This window comes from Copadichromis virginalis, linkage group LG9 (genome assembly GCF_057382275.1).
Source record: "Copadichromis virginalis isolate Kocher_CV1m ecotype Utaka linkage group LG9, C_Virginalis_male_GT1.1, whole genome shotgun sequence".
Classification (NCBI taxonomy): Eukaryota; Metazoa; Chordata; class Actinopteri; order Cichliformes; family Cichlidae; genus Copadichromis; species Copadichromis virginalis.
The window spans coordinates 30470405-30493379 of NC_140626.1; the positions used below are offsets into that span (position 1 = coordinate 30470405).

The window sequence follows — 22975 nt, forward strand, 5'->3', positions numbered from 1 at the left end:
GCTGTGCTGCGCTGACGGAGAACCAGCTGTCCCGCGGACGTCATTTATCAGCTTTTTTCAGTTTTTCTTGGAAACCAAGATCTCATTTATTTGAGCTGGAGCTAAGTCCTGATTTATAACACAGGCTGTGGGTTAAGCCAAGTTTGAGCACACAGACACATAAAAGTAACCCTTTCACTGGGAACGATTTTTTGAATGGTGACTTTTTTCCCTTCCAGTTTTTTTTTTTAAAAGATGCTTTTTTGGCTTGAGTGTTAAACAGAGAAACAGGGAACGAGTCAGGATAAAAGCATGAAAGGAAAGGGTTCATTTATGAATCAGCCGATGGCAACACCATGAAGTCCATGATTTAAAGTCTTTATGGACCATTAATTTTAGGCATGTGTCTCAATAAACAAACACTACCCCAAAAACAATTCATAGCTCTTCTTGTCTTTCGCAGAGCTTTCATAGCAACCAGCATAACAAGCCGCACATGCACACATTTACTTTAAAATAATATGAAAAGATATCCCTTGACATGTTGTGTGTGTGTGAGGGTGTGTGTGCGCATTCCCCGAGGCAGCGCAGGTGATATGTGTGCATGCTGGGTGAATTGGAAGCAGAGGGAGGAGGAAACATTAAACAGAAGTTCTGTGTCCTGTCATCACACTGTCTAGACAGGACACCTCCTAGACCTAATGAGGTCTTTGTCTGTCTGTCTCTATTTTACTCTCGCACACACGCACATACACATCTATATACTCCTTTAAATCTTCCCATGAGACATTTTTATTTAAGAGGTCACTGAGGAGTTCAAACAAACTTTCATGCAGAGAGAACCAAGTTGTTTTTTTCTCAAGAATCTCCAACATGCTAAATTAAGGGGAAGTATGCGCCAAAGCCACAGGAATGCTTAACCTGGCACAGACCTGATAATAAGCGCTAAATTTTCTGCAGTAATTGTATTGCTACAGTTGCTAAATCACACACGCACCCACACGCATGCAAGCAGACACCTTAACCCAGTTATCAAGTGTTTCTTCAGTCGAAGGAGCAACTGCGAGCTCCTGCAGGTTTGCTTCTTTCGACATCTTGTTAGTCTTTTGAGTTGGAGTCGTTTTGTGGTCATATGACTCTCCAGCAGTGGCACAAACAGTAAAGGTGATCTCAATGCTAAAAGACATCTTCCTAATTCCTCAAGAGTTGTCTGCCACATTCAGTTCAATTCAATGTTATTTATATAGCGCCAAATCACAACAAAAGTCCCCTCAAGGCACTTTATATTTTAAGGTAGACCCTACAATAATACATACAGAGAAAAAACATTGAATGTGATACATTGAAAATGTCTATTCCCCACAAAAATGTGGTTGTTCAGTGGTTTCTGGAGGTTTCTAGATGCAATTGGTCACAAAAAAGATGCTGTGACAAAAAAAACTCCTTATGATTGCTTTGGTCACTAGTAAATTCCTGTAGTCGCCCGTAGAGTGCGTAGAAGATGCAAACTTGTCTGCAAATAGCCAAGTAAGCTAGCTAAGATCTCGCCAAGTGGTAGAAAAAGTGCAATACACACTTGAAACACAGAACATTTGCCTTCAAAGCAAAAGTTGTCCCTCTGCGCTTCAGCTAACATGTTTTTTCCCAGCGATGAGTGGTTCTCAGAGGCTCACTGACTGGTCTCTAGGCCTATATGATTGGGACTACTGAATTCCCGGTGACCGCCATCAATCTCCAGCAACCATTTGCCAAAGAGTCAGGGATATATATTCATATTTTGGTTGGCAGATGGTTGCGAATTGGTCCTTCACGTAGAAATCAGTCCACAGGGTGTTAGAAACAACAGAGAAAATCAGGTAAGCTCTCATTTTATTAAAAGTAAACATTATATGTTGCTTTTCATACGACACATTTTTGAATTTGGGGGAAGTTTAGGGGATTATTGTGTTTTACATTGAGAAATGAAAGTCGAATTCCCCTCATAAACATCTGAAAACATCACTGAGGGAGAAAGTGGGCCGTGCAGCATGTGCACTTTGTGCATTTCAAATTACTAACACCAACTCTAAAATTATGTCTGGAGACAGTGCAGTAATTTTCAAAAACTTGTTGACAGCCACCGCTCCGCTGAGCTGCTCACAAGTGCAACTCACAACATAGTAAATTTTAAACCAAAGAGACGATATTAGTGGTAGAAAGATATTATCATTAGTTGTATTTCTTTTAAATTGAGCTTAATTATTGGGTTTCACTGCAACTGTAATTGCTTTTAAAGCAGATCAGAAGTGAGTACAGACATAAAAAAATACTTTCAGTTTGTGGTCACACTTCATAAGGTTAGTGCAAGCTAAATCCTAGGAGTACTTTCCTCCTCTTCCTACTCCAGAAGTAAATTTGAGTGCCCCGGCAACAGCTTCTGCTTGGATGACAGGAATCCCATGGTCGATTTCATACTGCATGGCCTGGACAACAAAAAAAATGTACATGTATTTACATAAAGGCATTTTATTCCTTTATACTACAACCCTTCCGCCATTAACAACCGTGAACTCATTTTAAGCTATTATCCCATCAAAATGTGTAAATATGGATCTGCCTACCTGTGTGAAAGATGGAGCGTCATAGCAGCCGTACATGGCTGAAGCACGGTCGGCTCGCAGACACTGCTGAGGGAAGGAGCTGATGTGCTCTGCTAGCTCAAGCGCCGCCTGTAAAGCTGTGGTTGCAACATGAACTCAATCAACACAGTGAAAACATGTGCAGTGTCCATATGTTAGGAAACGTGTCCATTCCCAACACAGCGAATACACAAAGATCCCCAACGTACTGCATTTCAATGTGTTTTAATGCTGCCACTGGGCCTTCGCGTCACTTTGCCTCCTCACTCACATGAAAGCACTGGGACACATCCAGATCAGCCATTTGGAAAAGAAACTACACCTCATGATGGCACACTCTGATCTGCCTCTCTACATGATGAAGTGCTACTTCTTCGCTTTCCTCTGATGTTAAACTTGAGCTAAGTGATCATCCTTCGGAGAGGCAATTGTGGGAAGAAGTGTTTCCTAAAAGAATTAGCTAATCTTCTTCTAACATCTAAGGATGGAGGAGGGGGAATCATGAAGACCACATGGAGATGCTTTTTTTGGATTTAAGCATAGAAGAGACTTTATGCATTAATATAACACAGGAAATGCCACATTGAAATGTGTGTGTAGCTTAATCCTGAAACGGCCGTTTGAAGGGAAGGAGACAGCACTAATGAGGATTTATAGCTCCAGTGTGGCGTTGAAGCCACAGCGCCTGCTTAACCTAACCCAGCTCCGTCCATGTAGCGCGTTAAAGACAGAACCATAAGTTTTTGGACAAGGTCACTTTTTGCTTCTGTACAACAACACAATCAGATTTAAATCAGTCAATCAAGAAGTAATTAAAGCTTTAATTACGGCTTTAATTCAAGTTAAAAAAAATCTAATATTGAGTATCTGTTATCACTTTTAAAGCAAGAACTTTTCCCAGAGTTCCCAGTGTTTCCTCTTCCCTGAGCCTGGTTCTGCTGGATGCTTCTTCCTGTTAAACGGGGGTTTTTCCTTCCCACTGTCACCAAGTGCTTGCACATAGGGGGTTATTTGGTTCTTGGTGTTTTCTCTGTATTATTATAAGGCCTTTACAATAAAGCACCTCAAGGTGCCTGATGTGACTAGTGTGATTTGTCGTTATACAAAATTGAATTTTTTATAAATTTATGATTTAATAATAAAAGTTAAAAAACAATCACTTCAAGTATTTTTAGCAACATTTTGGTGCTTGATAATTTTAAATACTCAGTGCTGGGATGCTGAGGTCTAATATCTCGTACTAACTCACAAAATGATGTTGCTAAAACACTCAATTTACATACCTTGGCCATCAGGAACGACTCTATTGGCCAGTCCATATGCGAGAGCCTCTTGTGCTCCAACTGGCCGTCCAGTCAGAATCAGGTCAAGTGCTCTTGATAAACCAATTAGACGTGGGAGGCGCACCGTGCCGCCATCAATCAGTGGAACACCTAGAAAAGGATTTCAAATATAAAATATATATCTGAGCCTACTGTGCATGAAAGGCATTAGTTCTACTGCTGTGCTTCCTTTTACTTTGACAGTACATAACACCTTGTTATACTCATCTGATTACTCCTGAATAAGTCTGAAGAAAACTGATAAATCATTTATGTTTCATCAAAGAAACATTTCCTACTGTGACATTTTAAATGGTGCATTAAATACAGTTTCTTTCCATTTTTCCCTGACGTTAGACCAAATAAACAAAATCTAACCAATAAATTACACTGCTCAAAAAAATCACGTTAAAAAAACCTTTTAATACGAGTAAAGCATCAATCATTTAAACTTCAGGGATATTGGTCAGTTAAGTGGCTTGTTAATCAGTTTGAACTGCTTTGGTGTGAATGAAATTAACAGGTGCACTAGAGGGGCAACAACGGGACCTCTAAAACAGGAAGGGTTTTACAGGTGGAGGCCACCAACATTTTCTCCCTCCTCATCTTTGGGACTGTTTTTATTCACTAGCTTTGCTTTTGGTTAGGCTACTGTCACTACTCATACCATGAGGTGATACCTGGATGCTAAAGAGGTTCCACAGGCAGTCCAACATGCCATTGCCAGAAGGTTTGTTCTGGTTTGTCCCTCAGCAGAGTCTCAAGAGCACGGAGGAGATCCCAGGAGATGGGCAGTTACTCTAGGAGAGCTGGACAGGGCCATAGAAGGTCCTAACCGATCAGCAGGGCCATCCCATCAGCATGTACTCCTTTAGAGGAGTTGGACTGGAGGAGCTGGACTAGCTGTGCAAACGCTATAGGATCCAGAAATCCACCTCATGCCACCAGTAGTGACAATGACTCTAGCCAAATGCAAAACTAGTGAAAAAACAGTCAGAAAAGCTCAACAGGGCCCTTAACCTATCAGCATGACCACTACTGCTCCTTTGTGCTTTAAGGAACATGATGAGCATTGCCAGAGAGCTACAAGATGACAACACACCACTGGTTTCAATATCTCTGACCAAACAATCAAAAACAAGCTTCGTGAGGGTGGCCTGAGGCCCCGACGTCCTCTAGTGCAGCGGTCCCCAACCTTTTTTTGCTGGGCCCCCCTTTGTTTTACAAGAAAAATGTTCGCGCGCACGCACACGCCCTCCAACCACACACGCCCATATTTTGCTCCATTGCGGTTTATTTCACACCTCAAATATTTAGTAAGCAATTAAGCAAATACAAGTGACCTGCAATAAATTACAGGTAGTAATAAAATAAACTACTAACTCTTTTACGCTGCGTCCGCACCTACACGGGGATTTTTGAAAACGCAGCTGTTTCGTCCACACGTAAACGGCGTTTCGAATCACCGAAAACGGAGATTTTTTAAAACTTCTTTTTTGCGTTTACGTGTGGACGAGGAATACAGAGTTCGTCACGCAACGTCAAAGGTATGTGCCTTTTTTCACGTCACGCTGTGCGCCACGTTATTGTTTACATGAGATGGATTGCAAAATGGCAGATAGAGACAAAATACTGTTACTGTTAATCTGACTGCAGGTTTTACAGCTTACATATAAACACTCAGTTTCTGTCCCTCCATTTAGAAAGGCAGAGGCGTCACGGTGTGATTATTTTACATGTAGTTGTTTTTTTCTTCTTCTGTGTAATAATATTCAACATTGCAATCAAATCAAAAAAGGCCTCTCTGTGCAAAATGGGTTTAAAAACATAAACAGCTGTGGGATCCTGTTTGTCCGTGATTTGAACCGGGGGACAAATCGTGGCAGGATCAGCCTGATGTTATTTGTATCCCGCTGTAGCTTTACTGTATAAAGAGCTAACATCTCCAAAATGTCAGGAGTAGTTAGTCATTACAACAAGGGTTTGTGAACTAAAAATCACAACTTTGTCCGTGATTTAAACAGCCCAGCGCTGCTCTCGACAAAGTGAAAACCAGTTCTGCAGGGAGACCTACCTCGGCACTTGTGCGGGTGAAGCCAAAGGGAAGATTTGCTTCACCATATTTTCTAGTCTTTGGCTTAGAATGAAGTTGGTTTGGAAACATATTCAGCGATGCTTCATCTCCTGCTTTGCGTTTCTGTGGGCGCCCCGTGCTAGCAGTGTCCAAGCGTTTTCTCCACCCCTCCCCCCCTTTTTCATACCGTGCCCCCCCTGCCATGGTTCTGCGCCCCCACACTTTGGGAAGGTCTGCTCTAGTGGGACCTGTGCTCACTGCTCAGCACCATGGAGCACAATTAACATTTGCTATAGAATACCAGAGTCCACCAGTGGTGTCCTGTGCTTTTCACAGATGCGAGAAGGTTCACCCTAAACACACGTGACAGATGTGAAAGGGTCTTGAGAAGCCGTGGATAACACAAGCCAAATCCACTGAGGGACGCACAGACATCTACGGGGTAGGAAATGCCACCTGACTCCCTTCAGTATCGAGACGACATCTTTGGACCCATTCAGACTCTACGCTGGTGCAGTGGGTCCTGCTGCACGACAATGCCCAGCCTCATATGGCGAGATTATGCAGGCAGTTCCTGGAGGAGAAAGCAATTAATTCCACTGACTGGCCCCCACGCTCACCTGACCTAAATCCAAGACAACACCTCTTTATGTTTCTGCCCATCTGATGCCGTTCCTGCAATTACAATTTTGTCAAAATGGACTAGCCTGCTGCATCACTTTTCAACTTGATTTCATGGACGTCTTTGAGTTCAGCCCTCTGTAGCGTCATCATTTTCATCTGCCTAAAACAATGTGTCATCCTTTCATTCCTAACATATTACCCAGTCTATATTAGTGCAGATATCCAGCATGATTTTCTCCCACTGAGATCTGATAAGTTTTAAAATTATTCCTTTCATTCTTTTGCAATGAATAAAACAAATAAAAACAATACTTGAATGATAAGCAGTCTGGAGTAAAGCCTGAAGTTCCTGAAAAAAATGATCTTTAAATAAATATTAATTAACTGAACGAGATTAAAGTGAATGCAGGCTGCTGTGCCGTGTGCAACATGTTCATTAAAAGTCGCTCAAGTTGTGTGGAAACAGCTGATGAAACACTACTGACTTTCTTTACATCAGTGCAAGAAAACTCCTCTTTACTCTTAGTCTCAATGGACACATTTGCTTTATTACTGCGTCCAGCGGAGAGAAATCGGGTGAAAATAAGAGGGAACGCTGCAAGGTACCGTAAACTTCTGGCATCAGTCCTAATTTCTAAAGAGCACCAGCTGCAACTGGCACACTTTCTACCATTCAGTTCTCCCAAGCTCCACACCACAATCCCAACTCCCTAATTCCTCCAAGTCACTGATTCTGTTTGACCGCCTCTTATTGAGAGCACATGTGTAGAACATGTTTTCATAACCCCAAATCATCGTGCGAGCTTTCAATTTTTTCTTCCTCCCCCTCTTTCATTCTGCAGAGAGTCATGGAAATAATGCGATTCTATTCATACACGGTGAGCTCCTCTGTCTCTCCGTGTCGTTCAAATAAATTAAACTGGAATACACGGAATACCAGCGCCAATACATGTGCGACCAATCCAGGGGCCTGGTCCAGGTTGAGACAGTCGGCACATATGGTGCTCTCACAGGCTGAAGACTGTAATTAGACGAGTGAGGGAGGGGGTTTCTACACTGTCCGCAAAGATGAGATTTCACTCAGTTCTTTTCAGTGTTCCCTCATTCCATGAGTTTGTGTGAAATGCAGGTTCTGAGTAATGCAGGTTGTACTGTGGCCGCCTAAACCTAGTTTGTTTTGATCTAAAAGTCACAGTCCTTTACTGAGAAGGCGTGTTGATATCCATTTTGCCTACTTGGATACATTTCTTTTCAACTAAATGAGCTCCTTAACAGTCTTTGCATGGGTTAAATGACCCCGTTGTTGGGAGTCACTGCTACAGTCCTCAGTGACGGAGAAATAACGAGAAGATTGTGCTGCTTGTTAACCCCAGTGTTATCAATCTGATTGCAGGAAAAGACAGAAACAGGAAGTCAGTAGAGTGACACAGACAAGCACGCTAGTCGAGAAGCACGCTGAGCTTAAATAAGGCCAGAAGAAGACAGAGCCCGACTCAAAGAAGAGCAGATAAAGACCAGGTTGACCCCCTAGTCTCTGTCTTTTGGTGCTGCTGTTGGCACCGCTGCTATCAGCTACCGGAAGGATCTCCCTTCTTATCCACAGCAGCCGTCTCCAGCACCTCCACCCTTGGCAGCCCCACTCCACCCCTCTTTCTCTGATAGTCCCGTCTCTGATGTGTCCTGTTTGACAGACCTGCGCTTTGTCCCACATGAATAGGAGCTCAGAAGCAGTTTTTAACTAAAAAGGTATGTTTGGCTTGAAAGAGGCAGGCTGTGGTGGAGATCCTCTTTAAAGGTGGTGGTGGGGGGGACGTTTGAGCAACGATCCTGATGCTGAAGATAAAAATACGATGTGGATTTGTCATCTTTGGTCCTTAGTAATGAGCCAGATGTTTGAAAAGCAGTCAGCTCCCTTTTTTGTTCAAAGCAGGGATAAGAATGAATCAGCAGTGCCTATTGTTTAATAACCAGACAGAAGAGTGAGTTCTCTTCCTGCTTATCTGACTGATATGTAAAAGTCTAGAGGACAGATGATATCTGCTCTTTTATCTTCTTGCTGCAGACTTTGAAATGTGTTGCCTTCCAGTCATCATAGTTTTGTATAAAAATGTCATAACATTACTTAGAAAAAGCAATTCTGAGTAATCATCGAATGTGTTCTAATGACACGAGGCAACATTTAGAGAGCGATAAAAATATTTTTCCGCTTGTAACTCGAGATGTTTCTGTATATTGACCATGAATTACTTAAAAGGACAGTTAACAGAAATGCACACCGACTTTAACGATCTGTGAACAACGGCTTTATATCTTTTCTCGTCTCATAAAAGATATAACTCTGGTTCAAAGCGTTAAAAGGACAAATATAAAGCACTGTTTAACAATCTTCAGCCACCCTTCGTTTCTTTGTATTTTGTTTCCAAGAGGCCAGACTTTGATGTCATTTTTTAAAGTGATCTTGAGCAATAGTTTTCCGGGATTTCTAAAGGCTGTTCGATGTTTTATATTAACAGTACTAAAGTGTTAAAGTCTGGATTTTGTACTTGATCATCAGAGAAATTTTTTTTTTTTTTTTTTTTTCGGTCAGTTAATAGTAGGGATGGGTATCGTTTAGGTTTTATCCGATACCGGTGCCAAATCGGTACTTTTGAAACGGTGCCGGTGCTTAAACGGTGCTCGAACCGGTGCTTAAAGAATGGAGAACACAAACTTTGTCCAAAAACCTCTCATGTTCAGCTGTTTTTTTTTGTAAAAAGATAACAATGTTAGCCTTTTCTGCAGCTATGGGGCATATATGGTATCACTCTTGGCTGGAAGCAGTGCTTAAACAATGGAAAAAAAAACACAAACTTTGTCCAAAATCCTCTCATGTTTAACTGTTTCCCACTTTTTCTTTGGTCATTTTAGCCTTTTTGGCCAGGGTGAAGGGAGTATCTGCCATCAAACAAGAGGACAGCGGCATGTAGCTATGATGATGTTTGCTAGTTCACCTTACATGCATTAATGTAATAACGTGGTTAGCCTACTCAACGTAAATTACACACGGACAACATTAAGCGACTCACGCAGAGAAGAACGGCTGCTGCTGCATCAATATCCTCATCATTTCTGCTACATTGGCAGGGCTAGGGGCCAGGACTCTATTCTTCGGGTTTTTGGGGGATGTTGCTCCGGTCCGATAACTGGCACCCCACCCAACGTGCACAGTGTGAGGTCTCGCAGCAAGCTATCAAATACGGCACATTTCTCAGCTTTTAAAAAAACCGCTATGCGTCGCCAGGTGTTTCATCAGATTTGAGGTGTTACCTCCTTTGACAATATCACAGTATCAGCTTAAAGCACTTGTTGCAGGCTGCTGAGTTTGCATCTTTTACTGTGAAGTACAGCCAGACTTTTGACCGCTTCGCCTTGGATATTTTTAATCTGTTGCTCTGCTCTAACTGAACGTACGTACCTGGCCCCGCCTACTATCCTGGGAAACGTAAAATGATTGGCTAGAAGTGTATCACAGCTCAGGAAAAAAAAGCACCGAAATAAAGCACCGAAATGTGCGCTGCTTTTCGGTCTGGTTACTACCGTTTATGTCAGAACCGGTGCCATCATGGCACCGGACACCGGTACCCATCCCTAGTTAATAGTGACCTATAAATCAATCAAGCATAAGAAAACATCTCAGACTCAAAGGACCAATTTTAAAAGAAAAATGAAAAAATACAATTTAAATTGTATTTCAGGCACTTTGTTACAAACACTGTTGTAAAAACACATAACTTGTTACCATTTATTTATTTGAATCTACAGAAATACCAAAGACAACACAGATTGACAGCAATAATATTGTTTACGCACTATCAAGCTATTACATTGGAGGAGGTGTGGCTATCAAAAAGCCATTTTTAAGGAAAGGAAACAGGAGGAAAAAGGTTTTAGTCTTCAAATTACACAAGAACTGGACTGAAAATTAGTGGCAACAGGTCTCATGGAGCAATGAATCCAAATCTGAAATGTTTGGTTCACATTGTGGGTCAGTATGTACAGAGGTCATTTTTCAGCATGACAGTGATCCCAAACACGCTGCTAATGCAGTAAAACATACCTGGACAGTAAAACAGATCAGTCATGGACTGACATCCCCAGAGCAGGGACTTCAAGATTACTGAAGCAGTGTGGGATCATCTTGGCAGAGAACAGAACAAAAGCCAGCCAACATCCAAAGAAGAGCTTTGAATGTCCTTCAAGAAGCCGGGATAAAGATTCCTTAACACTACTTAAAGAAATGAGAAGAAAGCTCGACTACAAGAGTTCAGGCTGCGTTGAAGAATAAAGTTGGTCAAATAAACATCGACTTTCAAGCTGGTTTTTTCTTAAATACTATGAATCCATGTATCCTTCCACATTTCAATACATTTCTGCACCTATTTCCCCATTTTCCAAACAAACTATACCGAAATAAGAGGTGGCCCATCACTCTTAAAGCTCTAGGCATCAACTCATCATCGTTAGCATGAGTTAGGTACCAGGTCCCACGAAAAGGAAATAAGGCAACACACCCACCACTCTTTAGCTGCTAATAACCCCAAACAGTGTGAAACGTGACACACTGGGGCATTCTGGTTTGCTCCTGGTGCTGCTGGCATCCTCACCACATCAAAGCAAAACCCACTACAATGGCCTCCCATGAGGGTAATGCGATTAAGTTTGATGTGGATTAACGATTTCCGGAGAACTCCAGACTAAATGGACAAGACCTTCAATCGGAAGCTCGCTTTGAAATACTGACTGGGAATCGAGGAAAATAACTGAGTTGGGCAGGGTCAGAAATGAGCACCACACAGCTAACTTGATTTCATGTGTTTAGCCCACTGATTTAATACCAGGGCTGCGTATTGTTTAGTTTGCAGAGGGCTATTACACAAGACCACCAAGGCTGTAAATGGGGCCTCGAGCCATGAAAATGGCAGAAGGTGTAGCAGCTCAGAAAAAGGGCGAAATCACATGTAAGTGCTGTGCACGATAAGATCTAACAGGGAACAAGCTTCCCCTTAACCTTTAACTCTCTCCACCCATAAAGACGACGTTTGACGACCTCCACTGGCACCTCAGTTTATATCAATAAAGATGAAGTTGGCTGAATATTAGAATAGTTTCTAGGTTTTTCCACCCTCACTATCTTCAGTGATTACTCCTAAGAGGCTTTCAGGGGGTATAGAGTTAAACTATTAACTATTGTGATAATGCATTTTGTCAAGCCTCATTAAATCTAGAGCTTCACTTTAAAAAATAAATCTGTGTCCCTCAATTATTGGCTTCTTGTTTCTTAATTAGAATCCGCCTTACCCATGCAGGAACACACAGGCTTAAAATGGATTGGTTTATGTGTAGGACGGGTCCCAAGTTAGTTAGACACAAAGACTAAGACAAGTGAAGTATTTTTATTTTCCACTTCCTACTCCAACTCTTTCTTTTTTTCCCTTTGTTATGTTCCTCTGGTTTAAGGAACCAAAATAACATGAGGGAATTAGGTAAGTGGCATGGTTTCTCATTCAGGGCTGAAAATTCAAAGAGCAGCAGACACCAACACCAGATTCCTGTGACGCAACCATCTCCTCCTTCTCATTTCCTCCTTGGCGGGGCAGAGGTGCCCCAGACAGGAAGCCACAGGTTTTGGCAGCCAATCACATGCCAGAAAACTGTCAGATCCTTGCGGTAACCGCTGGCCCACATCAGAGCAGCGCAGCGAGCCTCTGAGGGTTTTTCATCTCCAAAACCACCAGGGATTCCCTCCGGCTGCTGCCATCTGTGCCTGGCCCAAAAAACGGTTACAGAATTCGACCATTAAAAGGAAATAATCACTAAGAAACGCAGGATCTTTAAATAAACAGTGCGCCCGGCAGAACAGCAGTACTTTTGATGTGAAAGGCTTGGGAAGTTTGGTTTTTAAATTGTTTAGCGTTAGCGTTAGAAGATTTTTAAACTTTAATGTTAAGCCTCTTTTTTTGTGTGTTAAAAATTGAACTCCTAAAAAGCGGCTTTTTGTCAAGCCCCATTGGATCTAATGTTCCTTCACCCACATGTTCATTTAAGAAAAAAAAAACAGACAAAACACCACCTACGGGTTTAAGGAAGAGGAAATGTTGGTAGGGAGGCCTAAGCTATGCAGAAAGTGAGTATAAAACTGGTGAAGCCACAGTAAAACCGCTCTTCTGCTAAACGAACATCTGAATGAAAAACCACAGCGGTTTCGGCTAAGCTGAAGGAAACGACGCTAATGTGTTGACAAACAAAATATGTGGCAATCAAATATGAGGCTCAGAATTAATTACTGGGAGGAAATGTGTAACTTAATGTGTCGACACCGCAGTAATGCTCATTTCTGCCTCCCAAACATAGTTCTGAGATGAAGGAAGAGCGCAGATGTCGGCTTCGTCTCGTTGCTGATGAGACGTGCAGAGTGGAGGCCGATATTTCTAAAAAACATTTAAGAAAGCTTGTTTTCAGAGACAAACCGAACCCACTGTTGAAATGACAACTTTTGCATCATTTCTACTCTTTACAATGTTTTTTTTTTCTTTTTCAGAAATTAGAAAATGAAATTTGCTACTTGCTGCTGCTTTACTCTCTGGGGTCACCAAAGAGGGTCACTCCATTTTTTTTTATGCCAGATGCCCTTCCTGATGCAATCCCAAACTTATTTGTTCACCCTCCTGCAATTGAACCTGGGATATCTTGTGAATGCATAAACAAGTAAACTATGGATCCAATGGATGGTTGGATGGATGCTGTGTAGTATTGCACAGGTGCCAATCTGTCTCCCGTAAGGCCAGTCCAGCCGACTCCATTCAGCATGAGTATATAAGCTGGGTATGAGGAGCTCCCCATTTAGCGGGTCAGCTAGCATCTCCTGCTAGTGAAGGAGCGAATTTTTCATTGAGTGTTTTTCTGCCATTTTGCTTCTTCCAGCATTTAGGGCTCAAACCTGGATGGATGCAGCGGCCGTTGATATGTGGGTTAAACACATCACCAGGACACTTGTGCTGTTGATCCGTTCATCACTTAGCCCAGTGTAACACTAATAAATAGTTTGCATGACAACAAATCTTGACAAAATGTTAAGCACAAGCAGCTGCACAGACTCCAACACTGAGTAACGTGAGAAGACATTAAAGGCTGCAGAATAATGACAGTCTATGGTAGTGCAGGCTCGCCATGAGCCTTGCTTTGACGGTTGCCTTCTGTCTGCCACACTTACCACGCTGAAGGTCTGACTGTGCAACCAAAACACGAAGAGGACAGTGCTTTTGTTCTTGCTGGCAGCTATTGGTGATATCTTTTTAGTTTACTAGGTAACGCTGCTATTAAGCAAATTGGTCGGTGTCACCGGACACCACTTGTCCCTCCCATATCTACTAGCATGGAAGACTACATATATACATAGATCTTTTTATTTTTTTTATTTAATTATCATGTAAAGAAAAAAATTACTTTGTCACAACATGACTTATTTCAATGGGTATAAAAAATTTATTTAAACAAATTCAAGAGTCATTTGAAACAGAAATGAAAAAATAATGACAGTAAAATGGATCCAACACTAAAAAAATATGTATAAAAAACACACAACAAGTAGAGCTGAGTGTTCCCTACACTGAGGACATGGCACTACTCTGTCTGTGAGGATGAACTGCATAGTCGGTCAGCAGATGAGGGCACTGCTCCCCTGTTAAATTACAGGCTTGGATAATAAACCATGCATGTTTACACTCTAAATCTAGTACTCCCAGTAAATTATAGTACAACAGCTGTATTTATAAACACTATGGTTGGATTTTAAGCCGTCCGGCAGCACGGTCAGAGGAGTGACAGCTCTATGAGAGAAGCTGCGATGCTCCAACACGAGCCACTTTTACCGAGTGAAGCCAGCAATGGGATCAGGATTAAAGTGTTTACAGCAGATGCTCTAAAGTACTGCTTGGTCGTTTAAAAGTAGAATTGACTCAGCATGCAAACGTTGCCTGTAAGCTACTAGACGCCAAAAAGGGAAAATGTTGTTTATGAGGAAATTGTGTGACATAAATAATATGTAAGCCCTGTTTTGGCCCTGCAGTGGAAACCTGGCAGTTGGCTGCTTCCTCTTCTACTTATCAAGACTGCCCAGCAGACTCTGGCCGTGATGCCAAAAGGTCACGGTCACTGGTGTTATCGCGCTGCCTCCGTCCTCGCACACAAACAAGAGGAGGCTCGGTGATAACACAGGACAGAGTAACAGAGTTGAAAAATAGAAACAGTGTCAACTTCCTGGCATTAGGACACGAGTGATGTATGTCTGGATGCAAAGAAAAACACAAGGACACTTTCACGGGCAGATATAATTAGCTGAGCGCACACACACACACACACACACACACACACACACACACACACACACACACACACACACACACACACACACACACACAGAGGTAGAACAAAAAACAGAAAAGAAGGGGAAAAAAGAGATGGCCTGCCAAAAAATAGGTCCCCCTGGTTCTTGTGTTACTACTGACAGGCTTGGATTGGTATTATTAACAGCAGCAGGATTAACTGAGAGAAAGCATGGCTGTTAATGTCATTACACCTACGACTTTGGTAAAGCGTTTAATAGATATAGCACTGCAACTACAAGTGGCAGGAAATTAAGAACGGCCAGCTGCAGCGCTTCTTTTGATCATTATATATTTTAGTATGAATACTAGTCATATTAAAGTAAAGACATCAGTGATATTTCTAATATTAGGCTTGTTGTGTACAAAAAGCACACAAACAGAAGTAGCACTACTAGCAGAGTAGCAATAAGAGCTCACTGGATAACCTGAAATGCTTTGGCTATTGTCTAATGACTCTGGTGACATCCATTGATCTATCCCTCCATCCATCCATCTTCTTCCCCTTACCCAGGGCTGTGTTAGAGAGGCAGCATCTTAAGAAGAGAAACCCAGCCCTCCCTCCCTAGCCACCTCTTCCACCTTATCTGGGGCTTAGTGAGGCATTCCCAGACCATCCAAAAAATGTCATTCCTCCAGTATGTCCTGGGTCTACCCCAAGGGCCTCCTCCAAGTAGGACATGTCCATTTACCCAGGAGGCATCATGATCATCTCAGTCAGGAGGAGTAGCAGCTCTACTCCGAGTCCCCCTCAAATGACTGAACTCTTCCCCTTATCATTTCTGCCAATTGTATCCACGAACTCATGCTTTTGGTCACTACACAGAGCTCGTTATCATAGGTGAGGTTAGGGACATAGATCGAGTGGTAAATCGATAGCATTTGCATTTACACTTACTTCTATCTGTCAGTTTCCTGCTCCCCTCTTCCCTCACTTGTGAACAAGACCCCGAGATACTTTAACTCCTCCACTTGGGGCAGCAATTAGTCCCTGACCTGGAGTGGGCACTCCACATTTTCTGACTTCTAGGACACTGGCAAGTATTTTGGGGGTTCAGCGTAACCACCAAACATCCAGACCTCTGGATTTGTGGATTTGTTCTTCAGACCATAGATAATAGCTTCGAGAATCCATTTTCAGCAAATTGACTATATACCTGCATGCAATCAAAGCCTGCTCGACTATAATTGTCAGAACCATTTGGACTAGAACCAGAAAGATTCTGGTACCAAAAATCTCCCCCCACTTCTATTATTAGGTGCAGTATCTGCCATGGTGGTATCTGAATGTCTGGATTGTGAGCAGGGCTCTGCTAAAAGGGTGAACATTTTAGTATCTAGTTTTTTTGTCAAAACAAAGCAGTAGTGGTGACAGTCGCCAGTTTGTTGACAGACCATACAGCACAGCACAGTAGTAACTGAAGCAGTAGAAGAGAGAATAGCAGCGTGGGGTGTTAGACGTACCAAACCTGCGGCAGAACACTCCCATGACGGCGCTCTCCTCCACCACTCTCAGATCTGCCAGCAGAGCCAGCTCCAACCCTCCAGCCACAGCGAAACCACTCACTGCTGCTATCAGGGGCTTTGACAGCTGTAAACGGGACGGGCCCTGGAGGAAACAGCTGGATTAGTGACTGCAAACATACACGCACACTTACATCGTACGCAAAGCCAAATGACTACAATCAACACACACTCAACGAGGAACAAATATTCCCAGAACTAAATGTGTAAATTGTTGTCTGTGTATATTTATGTATGTATGTTTTCACTATCCACTTCATGCTTTTTGGGGTTTATCCACTGAAAACGTTCCAGATTTTATTTGCCAATTCATTTCTCAAACTGTCAAACAAAGGGCTGAAATATGATCCGAGTTCTGGCCGTAGCTGAACAAATGAAGCACTTTGTATTGTGCACGAGATATAAGGCTATAATTTTCTGCACAGGAGGTCCACTAAATCCCAAAGCCTTTGCATGCGATCCTAACAGACCTTACAGACCTGCACTTTTCCTGGCTTACAGTACATCATTTGTGTTATGATTCGTCCTTTCGTCGAGTGGCAAGACTGTACGAGAAGCCAGGGCTTTCTGCTTGTGCATCTGTAGTTACCGAGGTATTTCCATGATTCAACATGAGCCCCTAAATCTATTTTTATATACATTCTATTCAAACCCTTTAACATCATAAGGAAATATACATCTACCGTAACCCTCACCACTCACCATTGGACCAGGACCCTTTGTGACATCTTGCTCCAATTTCGAGGGGCCTGTGTGATTGGCCAGCTCTTTCAGATCATAACCAGCGCAGAAATTCCCTCCTGGAAGAGACCGCAAAATTACAAAGTATGGCAGCTGGAAAGTCAGAGAGGAAGGGAAAATGACGAGGATGAAAAAAACAACAAGTTGAGCTGGAGTCTGAGCGCTACAATTTGGACAGCACAGCTTGCTTTGGGCTGGCTGGCACACAAATGCTTCTCTCCCCCCTAAAGAAGCAGAATCTGATGCATAGGCACAGATCGCGCGTGTGCTCGCACACATGCAAATGCACACACATCATATTCTCATCGACAGAAGAGTAACATATTGCAACCACAGCCCCTTCCTGTTGGATTCATGTGGTAATTACAACATTGCCCGAGAGGCCTACAAACACTGTGTCACAGTTTCGGGCAGGGACTCATAAAATCCTCCTCCCTCTGTAATGTAACAGTAATGAAAACGAATTTAATGAATGCATGCGGAAGCAACACCCATCGACTGGGAGCTTTTGATTGCAGCTGTGGGTCAGCACAAGGCAATTACAGAAACACAGTGTGTCACCCTGTTTATGGGAGCAGCATTGTGAAGGAGCACCCTTATCTCCTTTGTCCTTGTAAGAGGAAATGAGCAGAAGCGACAGACAGATCACAAGGAAACCTTCAGGTTTGTTACCGAAGAAAGGAATCAATGTTACGAGAATTGAAACAGTTTTGTTTCCACAGAAGTTACAAAAAGATGCAGTTTCACAGGGATAATAAGAAGCTTTTTTTTTTCTATTTACTTATTTATTTATTAAGAATTTAACTAAAACAAAACACACAAAAACTCATCATTGGTCAACCTGATCAAGGCAAATAAATAAAATCCCTGAGGATGTCACAGCCGATATCGTATTATACACTAACATCTCAGCCTGAGAGCACACGAGCATCTCTCCTTAACTTCAACTCTTCTCTTCAGGCCATCACAGCCAAACCTTTCAATGCTGACAAATAACACTGGGCTACAGAAATGCAGCAGCCACCTCACTTTAACAAAACAAACAACTATAAATGGCACAAAAATGAAAAAAAAACCAACCTAAAAAAAGCCACCAGCCTCTAAACACAAGAGCCTTACTCCATTATGTTGGCTCCATAATCTGGCACGCCAACTCTTCTTTAGTGACTCCGAGCCAAATATGTTAGAAATCACTATATAATTGTGCGCTTACATTTTTATGAAGCAATTTTTTCGGTTTCAACATGGCATTTTGACATATCGCAGCAGAAATAAAAATAAAACGATTATTGATGGCTGAATTTCACTGAGCTCGCTGAGCTTTAGGTTGCACATCCTGGTCCGCTGACTGCTTCTCTAGAACGCACCCGAAAGACGCGCATATGAGAGTGCGAATCAGCCGATCTCTAACTGCAAAGTGTTTACTAAAAAAGCGAATGGTCTGGTGCACTAACCACACTTCACTCTGCCCGTGTTCAGGCAGCTCTCTCACCTAAAACACATGGAGAACATCCAGTAGTGTTAAAATGCCTGAATCAGACAGTTTCCTTACTGTATGCAACACGTGAGAAAGGACAGCTGCAGAAAATATTGTAAACGGCTTACTGACAGTCAGCTGATAAGAGCCGCTAATGTGCAAACACCTGTACTTCACCTGCTGTGGTGTTCCATGCAGCAGTTGAACTGAAACAGCTCTCTGTGATAAAGTAAAACTTCCCTCTCTTTAAGAATAAAATCTAACTTTTAATGTCCTCCCTCATAAATCTGAATGAACTACATGAGCAACTAGTTAATACCGTGACCAACCCATAATAACCAGCTTTGCCTCCTTCCTCTGTCTCACTCTCTGGAGCTACTGCAAAATTAAAAAACATTCAAAGTGTCTTTCCATCTGTTCAGGTCTTACAGTGACACAGCTGATTGCACCTGAACCACAAACTCCCACAGAAATCCGAATCTCAAACACTCCAAATATGTCCGAGCATATTCAAAACCCGCTGAAAGCAATTACTCTTAATTTCATACGTTTAAAAACACACATTCGGACGCTGAAGAATGAGAGCTGTGTCGGCGCTAATTTGAGCAAAATGGATTCCTTATGTTTGCAGAACCACTACGTTGAAACTAGAAACTCCCCGCTTGTCATTTCGCAGCACAGACGCACTGCTAATCATCACTGAAGGTCAGTCGTCAAGTTATCCTGGAGCAGGAACACGGGACAGCCCGCTGACAGGAAACTGTGGTTCGATGATTAAAATCAGATTACAGATGTAGAGGGAATCACGACAGAGCGACTTTTACCCACTGTGCTGCTAATTGCTCACCAGTTTAATAAAAGCTAATTACTCTGTTACACACACTGTTTTCATTTCACAGCGCCATCAGCAGCCATCATCTGGAGATGCTCCGGCTTTTGGAGTGTACGCTCAGAGGCCGGAGCAGACAGGTTGATCCAGACTGAAGACATTATTTCCACCAAAGGAAGGAGTGTGTGGGATATGATTATTTTTAGAAGCATTAGGAGCTGTGGCATAATTTTGGATCTGCGGCTGACATAGTGCAGGCTACCTTACAAGTGTGGGTGTGTGTGTGTTGTTACCGAGTGCACTCTTGCCTAGTCATCTCACTGTTTGGTTGAGATCTAAGCAGCCATAGTAGCAAAGCTGGGTCAAGCGGATGTGAGGGAAGGTGGGATGAATGCTGAGGATGGAAGTAAGGAAGAAATTAAGGGCTAAGGCGGGATGGAAAGAAGTTACGTCCATTTTTAGTGAGTATCCCATTATATCCTACAGCTGCATTAGACTGTGGCCGGAAATGGCCTCCCTCTCTGATTTGCAAGGTTGCTCCTGATGCATTCATTGGAGTGTGAATGTTAGATAGAAGGTACTGAGGAGAAGAAGGAAGTGCTTGTAGAGTGATTCATCACTCCAGAGAACACGTCTCCACTGCTCTAGAGTCCAGTGGCGGCGTGCTTTACGCCACTGTATTCGATGCTTTACATTGTGGCCACATGAAGTTTGGAGGTTTGTAGTGATTGACTGTGCAGAAACACCGCTGTGCACTATGACCCTCAGCATCCGCTGACATTGATCCAGTTTGCACTCTTAATGCTAAGCTAACAGACTGATGGCTCTACCTTTGCAGTTTTTCTCCATTGCTTTGATGTAGTTGTCACATCACTCACAATCACAGCGACTGAGGAGAATTACCTCTACAGACACTGAGTGTAGTGTCAGTCTCATTATCTTCTCAGCAAGTTAACAAAGATGGGCATTTCTTTCCAGGCAGTGTTTCTTTAATGGTGGCCTTTAAACCTGGGGGAACTATTTCTTTATTTTAAAAAATATCCCATATGAAAAAGATATATATATAAATCTTATAAAGTTTGTATCTGTCTTGTGTGAAACTTGTATGAAAAGCATATAAGAGTGAAAACAGATATAAGATCCCTTGAAAAATTAGATAATGAAACTTGTATGTTTTGGATACTTACTAAAACAATGTATGAAAGTAATGAGAAAGTGGCCACTTTCATGAGTAATCACATATAAGTTTTTACTATTTCTTTTCCATATGGGATGTTACAACTCATTCCTAGAATAATTACACTCTAAGGTACATTAAAGTAGAATTTTAAATATGTTCTTTTAAAAAACTAATTTTATATCCAGCATATTTCTGTTACAGCAAATGAATGAAGAATGAAACAGTCGTGCTCTCTGTGAGCAGGAAGCCAAGTTTCCATTTTTAACTAATACATGAGACAAGGTATAAATACTGTTAAAACACAGAGAATGAATTAATACTAAGACTTTTTTTTCCTCTCTATTTCCAGTTAAAAGTTTGTTGGTTACTCACTCAGACACTGGTGCCACAGCGTTTTTTCCCTTCAGCCAAAATTATTGCCCGGCTTGAAAATCAACTCATTTTAAGGCGAAATGCTCACAGAGATATTCCTTAATATTCACGATCGGCTGTAAGCCTGACATGCTTAAGTATTAATTACAGATAAATAAGAGGATGAGAATCTGGGCGACACTTAGGAGGATTACTACTAACAAAATCTCTTAACAAGACTGTAACGCTTCTGCAAATATCTGCCTCAATTTAAGCCCCAACCTTCCCCACAGGACTATCTTACCTTTCCCATGCAGGATAGCCACGTTCAAGCCTGGGTCACTGTCAAAGGCCTTCAGCTCCTCCAGCAGACGCCTCGCTGTCTCCTGGTTCACCGCATTACGCACCTCGGGCCGGTTTATTGCCACAGTAACCACGGATCCCGTTCTCTCCGAGACCACAGTCTGACCTGCAGCTAATGACAGAGAACGAGAAAGATGCACAGGGAGAAACCAGTGCGGCCCACAACACTTAGAAAGAGGCTTACCCAGAGACGTTAAGCTTTAACTTCACAGTAGGCGGGATGGAGATGGGACGTAAATTGTCTTATGTGGACAGAGTTGATAAAATAATGACAGTGAACGAGGCTCTGAAAGATATCATCTGGGTTGAGGTGAGCACTTTGGGTCCGTGTGTGTGTGCCAGTGATTGTGGCCTTAACTTGCAGCAGGCAGTCAACCTGACATTGTTTAGGTTCATCCCGGGAAACCGAGCGTCAACCACACCCAGAGGAAACTACATCCAGGAGAGAAGCTACTGGATGTGTTCACCTCACAGGCTATTCTGAGGATGACAAAGCCCGGTGAAGTGAGGCGCAAAGACAATTTGTCTCACACCGCATTTTACACTCATACACTACCAGAGTGATTTCAAGGGAAAAGAAGCGTTTTAAGCGGTGTTGTGTGCGCTCAACCCCGCTTGCAGAGGTCATACAGAAAGCTGTTTTGCCATAGACTTATGTCTTTTAGCAATCACAGCTATCTGAAATAACTTCATAAAGTCTGGAGGCCGATTACTCAAGAAGAGCAATTTAAAATGACAAGAAAGTCTGGCTTCTTGGAAGGAAAAAAAAAAAAAAAAAAAAGCTCAAATTTATTATTAAAAAATTTAAAAAAATAAATAACATCTGCTGTGAACAAGGATTATAAAATAAATACTGAAAAATACCCCAAGATTAAATCACAGCTGTTCATTAGCTTGTTTCACCTTACATTGTAGCTTGCCATCACCAGTGTGTGAATGTGTGTGTGAATGGGTGGATGACAGGTTGTGTAAAGCGCTTTGGGGTCCTTAGGGACTAGAAAAGCGCTATACAAATACAGGCCATTTACCATTTACTAGCAGCCTCTACTGCCCCCTAGCGTCCATATCATGTGATTGCACTTTCCTCTCACCTCTTCCCGTGTCTTCGCCTCCATGCTGAGCGCTGTAGGATTTTACTGGAACTAAAATTGTCTTTATAGAGTCTTTTCCAAATGTTTTACTCTGACAATTAAACCTTAAAAGTGGTGTCAGTGTCCGCAAATGTTTTAGCGCCATTGCTAACACTCGCATGAAAAAACCTAGAAGGTCTAAATAAAAACTTAAAAAAAAAAAACCCGACAAAGTTCAGTGAAAAATATCTCAAAGCAAAAATATAACCTCAGCTGTACTTGACGAAGCTGGCTTCGATTGAACTGTGCTATCAAGGAGCAACTCTTTTACCTTCCCGACTGAAACAAAAACAAATGCAAAAGGTTCTGGGACGCACACAAGCTTGGTGCATTGCAGTGGTAA

General features: G+C 42.2%; 1 protein-coding gene across 1 annotated transcript; it reads right to left on the minus strand.

The window, feature by feature from the left end:
- Window positions 1-1831: 1831 nt before the first annotated feature.
- LOC146702137 (uncharacterized) lies at window positions 1832-22930 on the minus strand. The gene is made up of 7 exons (XM_085468707.1): window positions 22594-22930; window positions 21444-21614; window positions 17264-17361; window positions 16502-16646; window positions 3881-4030; window positions 2580-2695; window positions 1832-2441 (listed from the first exon to the last, which is right to left on the minus strand). Exons 1-7 carry the CDS (start codon window positions 22751-22753, stop codon window positions 2334-2336), a joined length of 948 nt encoding a protein of 315 aa, XP_085324833.1. The 5' UTR covers window positions 22754-22930; the 3' UTR covers window positions 1832-2333.
- Between the last annotated feature and the right edge of the window lie 45 nt (window positions 22931-22975).

What these genes read in the sequence shown, in the direction of transcription:
- LOC146702137 (XM_085468707.1), bottom strand. Translation starts at nt 22,753, where the DNA reads ATGCGAGTGTTAGCAATGGCGCTAAAACATTTGCGGACACTGACACCA. An exon ending in CAAAGGGTCCTGGTCCAATG is followed by an intron (nt 16,647 to 17,263) that starts GTGAGTGGTGAG and finishes TGTTTCCTCCAG; the next exon opens with GGCCCGTCCCGTTTACAGCT. An exon ending in AGTGTTCTGCCGCAGGTTTG is followed by an intron (nt 4,031 to 16,501) that starts GTACGTCTAACA and finishes ATCCTTTTCTAG; the next exon opens with GTGTTCCACTGATTGATGGC.